Raw genomic sequence first — 13,508 nt, forward strand, 5'->3', positions numbered from 1 at the left:
AGTTCATAAGCATTTATTAATCACCTAAGTACCAGACATTGTGCTTTATACTAGGGATACAAAGAAAAGCAAAAGATAATCTTTGCCCTCCAATTTTTAGTCTAATGAAGATAACATGCAAACAGCTATGTAGATATAAACTAAATGTAGGATAAATTGAAAATAATGGAGGGGAAGTATAGTAATTAAGAGGAATTGGGAACAGCTTCTTGAATTAGGTAGAATTTTAGCTTAAAGGAAGCCAGGGCAATCAAGAGATGGCTATGAGGGGAGAGAGAGTATTTCAGATTTCAGAGAAGTGTCTTGTTCAAGTAACAATCAAAAAGCCAGTGTCATTTGATCAAACAGTACCTAGAGAGGTGGAAGATGGGGCGGCCTAGGTGTCAGGAGTACCTGAGGTCTAATCCTGTCGAAGACATTTAATAATTACCTAGCTGTGTGGCCTTGGGCAAGCCACTTAACCCCATTTTTGGGAGGTGGAAGACAAGAAAAGTGAAAGGAGCTAGATTTATGAAAGACTTTGAATGCCAAACTATTAGTTTAGCAGGATACAATTGATATGATAAAAGGGATCAAGAGCTCAAAAGGACAAAATTGAACTAGTTCACTATCAAGATGGGGAAAGATGGAGAATGTGGCTTGTGCAAGGGTGATGGCGAAATCTGAGGGATTCAAGGGATTAGAGGTTATGGTATAGATGAAGTTGGTATTGGAAAGGGAGGTGGAAAGCCAGTAGATTGTGATCAGGTATCATAATTTATGAGTTGATGAACATGAAGGTGGTATATTTGTGGGTGATGGTAAGGACAAGGGAGTAGGATTCAATTTTTCTCCTTGATCTGTTTTCTAGATTAGTTGTATTTATTATGAAATAACTTAAATTATCTTTAAAATTTTGTGATTTTTTTTGTTTTAATGTTTCCTGCTGCATTATGGAATCATTTTCTTCTGTCTGGTTCATTCTGATTTGCAGGTAGTTTGTGACTTGGGCAAGGTTTTATACATCTTGTACTAAGCTGTAATTTACCTTCCAGTTCTTTCTTCCGTATATCTCATTTCTTTTCCTGTTCTTTCCTTCAGCTCTATCATTTCATTCATAAAGACATTTTTAACTTTCTTTTTAAAAAAAAAAACCTTGTTCATCTCTTCCAGTAGTAGTTGTATTTGTGCCCAAACTGTATTTTACTTTGAGACTTTGAAGTCATTGTCATCTTCTTAGTTTGTGTCATTATGATGGGATTCTTTTTTTTATTTGCTCATTCGTCTACCTTACTTCCTGACTTTGCACTTTTTGTTAGAATCAGACTAAAATATTTAAGAAGGAAAGGTCTGGGCTGGTTCTGCTGTCATTTTCTTGGGATGTGGAGCATTGTGTTATTTCAGGATCTCAGGAATAGTTCAAACTTGGGACCTGCAAATTTTTTGTATTCCCATGGTAGTAATTCAGAGCAAAATCTTTTTTTATTTATTTATGACAGTGGAGTTAAGTGACTTGCCCAGGGACACAACTAGGCAATTATTAAGTGTCTGAGGATGGATTTGAACTCAGGTACTCCTGACTCCAGGGGTGGTGCTCTATCCACTGCACCACCTAGTTGCCTTTTCAGAGCAAAATCTGATCACTACCTTCTCTGATACAAACTCTGCAATTTTTTTTTAAAGAAATTTTTATCTATTTTGAGTTTTACAGTTTTTTCTCCTATTCTTGCTTCCCTCCCCCAGCCCCCACAGAAGGCAGTTTGTTAGTCTTTACATTGTTTCCATGGTATACATTGATTTCAGTTGAATGTGATAAGAGAGAAATCATATCCTTAAGGAAGAAAAATAAAGTATAAAATATATCAAATTTACATAATAAGATAACAGGGTTTTTTTTTCCTAAATTAAAGATAATAGTCTTTGTTCAAACTCTACAGTTCTTTCTCTAGATATAGATGGTATTCTACATAGAACCAGACTAATACATTCCTGAGCAAGTTCATCAAGGTTGATCATCACCCCTATGTTGCTGTTCGGGTGTACAATGTTTCTCTGGTTCTGCTCATCTCACTCAGCATCAGTTCATGCAAATCTTTCCATGCTTCCCTGAATTCCTGTCCCTCCTGGTTTCTAATAGAACAATAGAGTTCGTTACATACATATACCACAGTTTGTTAAGCCATTCCCCAATTGAAGGACATTCACTTAATTTCCAATTCTTTGCCACCACAAATAGGGCTGCTATGAATATTTTTGTACAAGTGATGTTTTTAACCCCTTTTCATAATCTCTTCAGAGTATAGGCCCAGTAGTGATATTGCTGGATCAAAGGGTATGCACATTTTTGTTGCCCTGAGTGTGATTTCCAAATTGCTCTGCAGAAAGGTTGGATAAGTTCACAGCTCCACCAACAATGTATTAGTGTACCAGATTTCCCACATTACCTTCCCAACATTGATCATTGGCCTTTCTGGTCATATTGGCCAGTCTGAGAGGTATGAGGTGGTCCCTCAGAGATGCTTTAATTTGCATTTCTCTAATAAGTAATGATTTAGAACAACTTTTCATATTACTATGGATCGCTTGTTTTTCTCAACTGTAAATTGCCTTTGCATATCCTTTGACCATTTGTCAATTGGGCAATGACGTGTTTTTTTTTGAAAATTTGACTCAGTTCTCTGTATATTTTAGAAATGAGTCCTTTTTCAGAAATACTAGTTGTAAAAGTTCAGACTCTGCAATTCTTGACCTGAATTTGAGTCTTGAGCTGACTTGAACTAAAACAATGACTCACAGTGACTTTTTCTTGGCTATTCAATCTGATTCATTTTCTAGATCTGTTTGAATGTACTTTGGGTGGGAACTGACTGTATTACTTCCTGCTACTCTGACATCTTGGCCCCATCTGGCTCCCAAATTGCTTTCCAAAAAGCTTAAACCAATTTATAACTCTTCCAAAAGTTCATTAGTGTACCTGTCTTTCCATATCCCCTCCAATATCTGCCATTTTCTTTTTTTCATATTTCATAATTGAATGGGCATAAGGTAAAACTCAATTGTTTTCAAAATTCATTTCTCTTATTTTTTTTTAGGTTTTTTTGCAAGACAAATGGGGTTAAGTGGTTTGCCCAAGGCCACACAGCTAGGTAATTATTAAGTGTTTGAGGCCGGATTTGAACTCAGGTACTCCTGACTCCAGGGCCGGTGCTCTATCCACTGTGCCACCTAGCCACCCCAATTCATTTCTCTTATTAGTGATTTGTAACATTTTAAAAAATATAATTGATAGCCTTCATTTCTTCTTTTGAGAATTGCCTGTAGGGCAGCTAGGTGGTGCAGTGGATAGAGCACTAACCCTGGAGTCAGGAGGACTTAAGTTCATAAAATCTTAAAAGAGAATTGCCTGTATATAGCCTATCACTTTATATTTATTAAGGAATGATTCTTATTCTGATACATTGAATCAATTCCCTGCGTATCTTGGATATTAAACCTTTATTAATGAAATTTGTTATGAACATTTTCCCCAGTTGACTGTTTCCCTTTTAGTTCTAATTAAATGATTTTATTTATATGAATAAGCTTCAAATGTATACATAACTGAAGACAAAGAAGCATATGAACAAATTTTCACCACTATAGATAGTAGAACAATTCTTTTCCCGATTAGGAATGGAGATGACCATAAGATTGGAAAACTTTCGCACAAACAAAATTGTGCTGTGATTTAAATGTTGTCTTTAGCTCTGAGTGTACCATATTCTAAAATTATTTTTTTTCCAATTACATGCAAAGCTAGTTTTTTTCACTCATCCTTTTGCAAACTCTTGAGTTTCACATTTTCTACCACCTTCCTTTCCCCCTCCCAATGGCAGCAAACAATCTTATACATAAGTTGTACATGTTCAATCATGTTTAACACATTTCCATATTAATCATGTTGTAAAAGAGAAATTAGAACTAAGGGGAAAAAATAAAAGAAATTTTAAAACATGAATATAGTTTGCATTGCTTTACATTCAGTCTTCATAGTTTTTCCTTTGACTGTGAATGGTAATTTCCATAACAGATCTCTTAGGATTGTGCTTGATTGAGAGGAGCTGTGTCCATCACAATTGATCATCTCATAATATTATTGCTAATGTGTACAATGTCCTGGTTCTGCTCATTTCATTCAACATCAGTTCATGGAAGTCTTTCCAGGCTTTTCTAAAGTTCAGCTGATCATAATTTCTTATGACATAGTAGTACTATATCACATTCATACACCATAACTTTGTTCACCTATTTCTTAAGGGATGGGTATTCCTTCACTTTCCAATTCTTTCATGGTACCACATCTTTTTTTTTTTTTTTTTTTTTAGGTTTTTGCAAGGCAAATGGAGTTCAGTGGCTTGCCCAAGGTCACACAGCTAGGTAATGATTAAGTGTCTGAGGTTGTATTTGAACTGAGGTACTCCTGACTCCAGGGCCAGTGTTCTATCCACCTAGACACCCCCTCCATGGTACCACATCTTAAGAAGGATATCAGGGTCAGCTAGGTGGCGCAGTGGATAGAACACTGGCCCTGGAATCAGGAGGACTTGAATTCAAATCCAGCCTCAGATACTTAATAATAATTGCCTAGCTGTGTACCCTTGGGCAAGTCACTGTTATCCCCATTGCCCTAAATAAAATTTAAAAAAAAAGAAACATATCAGTATATTGTAGTTCATCCAGATAAGGATGACAACAAGCACCCTGAGATTATGCCACATGAGGATGTATAATGGTAATCAGTAGGTATATTTTGTGATCCAAAAGTAAAGCTGCCCCACTAAGCTGGCACATCACTAAGACTAAAACAAAGAACATTCTCTGGTAAGCCCTACATCTCCCCCTACCTAGAATTTCCTTAGCCCTCCAAAATAACTTGAATCACCACTTCCCCTGTTGGCAAGTTTGCAACTATACTTTATACTACCCTCTGCTCAGGAGTTAAGTCATAAGGCAGCCAATTGTTTCTACTGTCCTATACTATAATAGAAGAAAAAGGAAAATAAAATAGATTAAACATAGAATCCACAGTTGGAAAGGACACCAGAGGGCATCTCATGCCTTCTACATCTCTTACAAATAGCTAGCCATAAGAAGGCTCACTGAGAGGCAAATCCTAACCCTCTTGGCTTCAACCACAGCGGCAGAAGGAAGAGGAGAGAAAAGGAAGATACAAGGAAAAGGGGGCAGAAAAACAAAAGCACAAGGAGTTTACAAATAAAAGGAAAGAAGAGGAAAGAAGACAGGGCAGCATGGAACGGTGTATAGAATACTCAACTTGAGTTAGAAGATCTGACTTCAGAGCACTTGGGCATATTACATAATTTTCTGTACCTCAGTTTCTGTAGAAGAAAGGGGATAGACTGAAAGGCATAAGATCCTTTCTAGCTCTCAATCTATGATCCTGTTTTATAATAGTGGCCAGTGCCACTGAGGGAAATTTTGCCACCATTTTGAAATATCCTATCCTCAGGAACATAGGTTGCTTCATTGGTAGGCACAGCTCTCTCTCCTTGAAACAGACCATCCAATTGACAGTCATAAGCAATCTAATTAAATTTATTTTTAAACTGTCTTCATTGAACACCCATTGTGTTCAAGGCACAGCTTATCAAGAATTAAATGGAGAGTAAGAACCAGACTAACACATTCCAGAGTTCTGGTTTTGGCTCTGAACTTTCTAGGTATGTTAATTTAGAGTGTTTTATTTGTTTGGTAGTTTTTTTTTTTACCAACAATAAAGTTTCTTTTTTATTTATTTATTTAAGTCATTGGGGGTAAGTGACTTTCCCAAGATCATACAGCTAGACAATCATCAAATGTCTAAAGTCACACTTGACCTCAGGTCCTCCTGATTCCAGGACTGGTGCTCTATCCACTGTGCCACCTAGCTGCCCCCACTTTGTTGTTTTTTGAAAAGATAAGTGTTGATTTCCCCTTCTCCACTATTAAAGAATTAAGATATTTCTCTTGGCATCATTTAATGTTAGTAAATCCACCTAATGAAAGCTCATCATTTGAAGTCACATATCTTTAACCTTAAAGATAAGCAACAATTGTGTTTCTATAAATGGGAAAATCTTGAAATGATTGACTTTCCTTTTTAAATTCCCTCTTTTGCTCTGTTGCTTTTGCCTTCTTTTAAGAAGAGAAATACAGAGGGGAAGTTGTGTCTAGTTGTCAGTGTCATGACAGTGAGCAATAATGCCTTTATCACTGTGGAAAACTAGTACTACCAACATGACCTATAACCTGCCAAACACAAATTGCACTAGAGAAGACTAAAGAAAAATGAAATAGGGAAAAAAAAGGAAAAAAAGGGAGAAATATTCACGTATGTTCTCCAGTTCTACCTAGGCATAGATTTACTATCTTCTCTGTCCTATTCTTCTCTTCACCAACAGTCACAATCAGTACCAGACCACACAACCCAAGGCAGTATAGAGTTAAGCTGAACTAAAAATATATGAAGAACAAAAACAGGTGGAAGAAGTGAAGAAGACAGAAACAAAAAAAAAAGTGAAAGGAGAATAGAAAAGAAAGTTCCTGTTGAAGGAGAGAGGGGTGAACATAGGGATGCCAAACAAGGCAAAAATAGCAGAATCCATTTAAGCTTCATTATTATTTGTTAATAATGTTCTGACCTTGTGAACCAGGACAAGTTACTTAACATCTCAGAATCCTGGGCAACACTCCAAAATTATAAATTATATATAAATTAAGAAAACTCTATAATCTACTTTGAGAGAGGGAGTTTATCACCAGGTGTTTCCCATACCAATGAAAAAATAGATTTGATAAAAGCAAAATTATGTGGTATGGTTCTGTTTAAATTGCATAATGATTATATATACTTTCTTAAAATGGGACAGAGCATTCAGAAAATAGTGCAGCTGTAGTTGTCCTCATCATCATCATCATTAGATTTATATAGTACTTTCAGTTTATAAGCAATTTTTCATACATTATCTCATTTGATTAATATTTATTAACTTTTAAATTCCATATGAGTGTTATTTGCTCTTAGTTTTATTAATTCTAACAACAGCATGTATAGTAGACAGAGCAGTTATTATTCCCTTATTACAAATGAGAAAATAAAGGTTCTAGCTAAAGTGAAGCCAGGACTAGGGCTTAATACTTTATTTCCTAGACCAGTGTTTTTTTCTTTGTTGTCTCATCTGTAAGAAAGAAATACACAACTTTTGTGGATTAAGAAAAATAATTTATTGTGATACTATACCGATTTGTTGAAAGCCTCATAAATAACTGTCACAAAGAAAGGAGCAAACTAAAGACTTTACTTTTGTTGTCTTAGGCTCTTAAATTCTTAGGAAAATGCCGTAAGAAAAATAAAATGTCTTATTCTTGGCGAGGACTCCCAGAACTTACTGATGCACGTAGAATGGAACTGAAGCAACAAGTGGACAATTACATCAAACAGCACTCAGTAAGTAGGTTCCTGTCATGAGAAGTTTTATTTATATATACTTTATGTTGTAGATAGCAAAAATGAAGCTTATATACCATGTTTTACAGTTATAAGAATAGAAAAGAGACATATAAATGACATAATTAAAAATATATGTGATTCTTATGAATGTGGGTTGTGTTTTGTTACTTCAGCATCACCTTCAGCTGTGGAAGGAAAAATTCTATTAATTTAAAACGCAATTTCAACATGTTCCCATTCCCTATGACACAAAAAATTGCTAAATCAGAATTTTGGCTTTAAACCAACTAGAGGGTGGAGCAGATAGAATTCATTAAAGTGTCCTTGCTTCACTCACCAAAGATCCTTTCCTGGAGGTTAACTGTCCTCAAGCAAAGGCTCACTAGTCCTATTCTTGGTTCAGCTTCTTTGGGAGAATTTGACCAGAAAGTATGATCTAGGGAAAGGCAATCAAGGAATGCACTTTAGTTGTGAATTGGGTGTATGTAGAAAGTTAACTAGTGCAAAATTGCATATGTTAGGGACCATATGTAGAAATATCTTTTTGAGGAGAGGCCTACCTCTTTTCTACTTCTCAGCTTATTCATTTCAGTTAACCTCTGTATAAGACAGCAATTAAATATATATTATAGAAATATTTACAGTTAAAAATCCAGATAAAATAAAAATGTTCTGACAAAGATTAAGTATTACCACTCAGATAACCACTCAAGCTTTTTAAAATAACTTAATGGTCAAGGATTCTAAATACTATTGCAAACAACTAATCCCTAAGTTATGCTGATAATTACTTAGGAAATAATAACTAAAGTCTATTTTTCTGAAAGGCACATACAGATATTATGGTAAAAACTGTGTGTGTTTAGGACTTCATCAATGATAATAAGCATTGACTCTTACTGTTCATCTAGATCTTTTATGATTTTTGCTCTCCTCATTCAACTTCCTTATCTTTCTGTTATGCTACCTTTAAACTTCCCTTACTTTATTTCAAATTTTCATCCTATTTAAAATAAATAGAATTAGGACATTGATTTTGCAGATTAGAGAAAAACAGGTGTTCCCTTGCCTTTATGTTTATATTAGAAATAAATTAGTACATACATATATACCCTCATGATAATTCTTTCTTATCTTTCTTCAGGGCTCTGAAATGTCAGATGTGGCCAGCAAAGAACTCCACATCCAGGCTCAAGAGCGGCTAGGACACTACTTCTTGGGGAGGGCCCTAGAAGAGCGAGCCCAGCAGCGAAGGGAGGCTTTGCAAGCTCAGATCAGCACCAACACTGAGCAACTGATGAGTAAGGACTAGATTCCATGTGTTCTTACAGTAGTCAACAAATTCTATGGGACATGTCAGGTCAAGAATCATTTACTGGTTACCTATCTAGACCAAGCACCTATCTCCAACAATGGTGTTTCTTAAAACACCTTCAGGAAGGAAGATTCCCACAATCCCTCTCTTATTCCCTGTTACTTGTCATTTAAGTATATCATAGTTCTTTCTAATTTAGAGATGCTGATGTCTGTTGGCTCTCAATCTAAGGCTTTTTCCCTTTTAGTTAATAACATCATCTTAAATAACCTAAATAAATAGTTAATAATAACATCATATTAAGTTTATTAGTATTTTATGGTGTTTAAGTCACATTTACCTATATCTTCTTATTTGCTTATCATGGCAGCTCTGTTGGAGTAGACAGTACAAATGAGTTATTTGGTGAATGATCTGTCCATGAGCTAAAATGTTTCAATCCTACTCTAGGGACCTTGCTTTTAGTAGGTATTGTGAAAAGGTCCATTGTCTAATGCTTAATGTCTCTTGCTTGTTTTGGCATATTGGGATTGAGGTTTTAATGGGTCTTTTCCCTACAAGAAAGATTTTTAGTTGTTCCTGTTCCCAAAGAAATCAACCTTTTCAAAAAGTTACACTATTCTACAATCTTTCTTAGTAGGGTCTGGGTCATTCAAATAAAGAATTCCTTTTTGAAGATGATAGCATGAAATCTTAATATCCCTTCCAAAGAAGCAGTCATCATCCATAGGTGACAGTTAGGGTCACTTCATACATTGATATAATGGAATTCAGACCATTGTTTCCTAAGTTCTTAGATGATTGGATCAGGATTCTTGGAGACTCATGGATTTGAGGTAGAATCCATTATCCAACCATTCCTTACCTCCATTCCCTCATTTTTTATAATGTTTTGAGAGTGGGGTAAGTGATTTGCACCAGGGTCAAACATACCAAAAGAGTTAAAGGTAGAATTTAAACCCAGATCCTCTTGATTTCAATTCCAAGAGCCTATCTACTACTATTCTATGTGCTTATTTTCTTTTATTTCAGGTGCACCAAATCTGAGAGATATTACAGGACAAGAACCTGAACTCTTCATAAGCAGGTCTCGCCCTGTGGCCACCCGAGCCAAGCAAGCCCATATTGCCACACTAATAGAGAAACAAGCACCTTGGTGGAAGAAACTTGGGGATGAGGCTGGAGATGAAGATGTTATCCCAAAGGAAGCTCTGAATATAGATTTGGGAACCCTATATATTGGTGGAAGCAAATCTTCCTAGGAACTTAACTTGGGGCACCACTCTTAGAGCTGTCACATTAAAAGGACAGTATTAGGGTTATCAATCATCACTACTTGGATGTGTTGAAAGATTTGGATAATCCATGTGTCTCTGTGACCTTGCTTCTTGGCTCTCCCTCAAATTAGGCTGGTTCTGTATTTTAGTAGATAATTAATTTCTACTCCTAGACCTCTCTTACCCTTTTCTTTTAATTTCTTCATCATGAATACTGAAATGACTTGGAATTTTTGCTGTGAAATTAAATATGATAATATATTTATGTGCAAGATAGGGTACCTTTTTTTTAGGATTATACTTTTTTAGTAATTATTCTGAAAGATTTGACATATAGCCATTTTTCAATTCTGTTATTTGGGATTACCATTTTTCATTCAAGACAGACAATAAAATAGCTTTTGAAATTTTTGTAGAATCGTCACACATTTTTAGATTTCTCATTTTTTTGCAAATCATTATTTTTTAATACTTAACACAGTTCAGTACATGTAGTAGATTCCCAGCATAGACTTTTGATTGATGGTATAAGCTGGTTCAATAGGCAGTTATTTTCTCAACTGCACACACTATATATATTTGAAAACCTGCTCAGGGAGACAGTTTGCAGCTCTTTCAGCCTGTAAAGGGACTTTAATTCTTCCTGGTTTCAGAGAAGAGTTGAGAGAGAGAGAGAGAGAGAGAGAGAGAGAGTGTGTGTGTGTGTGTGTGTGTGTGTGTGTGTGTGTGTGTGGTGAAGCCACACTTTTTTAAAAAACCTGCTGACATCATTGATGAGATGTATTAGCAAAGCACTAAACTTTTTTTTAATCTGTGAATTTTAGAAATCATGTTCCTACAGCTTAAAATGTTTGTCACAAGATAATTTTGCATCTTTTTGGAAATTAGAATTTATTGTAATAGAATAGATGAGAATGAGATGTCATATTTTCTAAGAAAATAAACTATTTTAAAAATATGTCACTTATATAATTATTTCCTAAGTGATACCACAATAGAAATATCATTTAGAGCAGTGTGTCAAACACAAATAGAAACAGATCTCTGCAGGTCACATATTGACTTTATTTTTTTTTAATTTATTGATTTTCATCCATTTGTACATGCATATTTCCAAGTTACAAATTTTCCCTCCATCTTCCCTTCCCACCCCCTCCCCTCAGTTGGGGAACAGTCAGGTTAACATTTTACATACATACATATTTTGTTAAACATAATTACAAATTAGTAATTTTTGGCATGGGGAATTAGAATTAAGGGAAAGAGATACATAAACAATAATTTTTATAAAGTGTTCATCAGATTTGGTAGGGCATGTTTTTTTTTCCCTGTGTGTTTTGTTATGTTTTGTTTTTCTTCCTCTGATTGGGGATAATATAGTCCATAATCTGTCAAAAATGGTTGTCCTAGCTCTCTGGATTGCCAAGAGGGGGTTGCTTCCATCAAAGTTGTTCATCTCATAATGTTGATGTGTAAATTGTTCTCTTTGCTCCACTCTCTTCTCTCAGCAGCAGATTCCATAAATCATTCCGTGTTTCTCTAAAATCTGACCATTTATTGTTTCTTATAGAACAATAATATTCCATAGTATTCACGTATCATAACTTGTTTAGCCATTCCCCAATTGATGGGAATCCCCTCAATTTCAAATTCTTTGCCACTACAAAAATGGCTGCTATGAATATTTTGGAACATGTAGGACTTTTTCCATTTTTTACAGTTTCTTCTGGATATAGTCCTAGAATTGGAATTGCTGGGTCAAAAGGTATGAACAGTTTTATTGCTCTTTGGGCATAATTCCATATTGTTCTCCAGAAAGGTTGGATCCATTCAGAAATCCACTAGCAATGCATCAATGTTCCAATCTTCCCACAACCTCTCCAACATTGATCATCTTCCCTTTTTCTCATCTGTGCTAATCTAATAGATAAGAGATGATACTTCATTGTTGTTTTAATTTGTGTTTCTCTAATCAATAGTGATTTGGAGCATTTTTTTCATATGCTTATATATAGCTTTTATTTCTTCATTTGAAAACTGTTCATACTTTGACCATTTGTCAATTGCGGAATGTCTTGTGACCTTATAAATTTGATGCAATTCTAATTCTCTATTTTAGGGACGGCTAGGTGGCGCAGTGGATAAAGCACCAGCCCTGGAGTCAGGAATACCTGGGTTCAAATCCAGCCTCAGACACTTAATAATTACCTAGCTGTGTGGCCTTGGGCAAGCCACTTAACCCCATTTGACTTGCAAAAAAACCAAAAAAATTCTCTATATAAATTTTAGAAATGAGACCTTTATCAGAAGTCCTGGTTGTGAATATTATTTTCCAGCTTTCTGCTTTTCTTCTAATTTTAGCAGCATTGATTTTATTAGTGTATAAAACCTTTTTGATTTAATATAGTCAAAAATCATTCATTTTGTAGTTTATAATGTGCTCTAATTCTTGTTTGATCATTAATTTATCCCTTTTCCATAGATAGAATTTTTTTTGTCTATTAATATATCTATAGTATTGCTCTTTATGTCTAAATCCTATACTCATTTTGACCTTATTTTGGTATAGGGTGTGAGATGTGGATCTAGGCCTATTTTTTGCCATACTTTTTTTCCAGTGTTCCCAACAATTTTTTGTAAATAGTGCATTCTTATTCCATAAGCTATTGTCTTTGAGTTTGTCAAATAGTAGATTGCTGTGGTCATTTCCTGCATTTTCTTTTTGAAGCTATCCTTATCCACTGATTCACTACTCTATTTTTTAATGAGTACCAGGCAGTTTTAATGACTACTGCTTTATTGTATAGTTTTTAGATCTGGTAAACCCTCCTTTACATTTTTTTCATCAGTTCCCTTGCTATTTTTGCCCTTTTGTTAATCCAGATGAATTTTGTTACTATTTTTTCTAGCTCCATAAAGTATTTATTTGGTAGTTTGATTGGCACGGCACTGAAGAAGTAATTTAATTTGGATAGTATGTCAATTTTATTATATTAGCTCGACCTAACCATGAGCATTTGATGTTTTTCCAATTATTTAGAACTGACTTTATTTGGGTGAGGAGAGTTTTATAATTGTCTTCATTTAATTTCTGGATTTGTCTTGAGTAGATTCCCAAGTATTTAATATTATCTACAATTATTTTAAAAGAAACTTCTCTTTCTATCTCTTGTTCTTGACCTTTGTTGTTCATATATAGAAATGTTGGGTTTATTTTATATCCTCCTACTTTGCTGAATTTGTTCATTGTTTCAAGGAGTTTTTTAGATGATTTTCTCAGGTTTTATAGGCATACCATCATATCATCTTCAAAGAGTTAAAGTTTTGCCTATTCTGATTCCTTCAATTACCTATTCTGATTTCCTTCACTTTATTTTTCTTCAATCTTATTGCTACTGCTAGCATTTCTAATACTATATTGAATAGTAATGGTGATTGTAGGCATCCT

The 13,508-nt window shown here is 34.9% G+C and overlaps 1 protein-coding gene across 1 annotated transcript in view; it reads left to right on the forward strand.

Annotated features, from left to right (window-relative positions):
- Window positions 1–12,608, forward strand: part of LOC141507193 (IQ calmodulin-binding motif-containing protein 1-like) — a 53,825-nt gene extending 41,217 nt beyond the window's left edge. Inside the window, 3 exon segments of the mRNA XM_074214625.1 lie at window positions 7,334–7,465; window positions 8,613–8,769; window positions 9,816–12,608. Coding sequence (XP_074070726.1) covers window positions 7,334–7,465; window positions 8,613–8,769; window positions 9,816–10,045 — 519 coding nt within the window. The 3' untranslated portion in view covers window positions 10,046–12,608.
- Window positions 12,609–13,508: the final 900 nt, after the last annotated feature.

Source organism: Macrotis lagotis, chromosome 1, assembly GCF_037893015.1.
Source record: "Macrotis lagotis isolate mMagLag1 chromosome 1, bilby.v1.9.chrom.fasta, whole genome shotgun sequence".
Classification (NCBI taxonomy): Eukaryota; Metazoa; Chordata; class Mammalia; order Peramelemorphia; family Peramelidae; genus Macrotis; species Macrotis lagotis.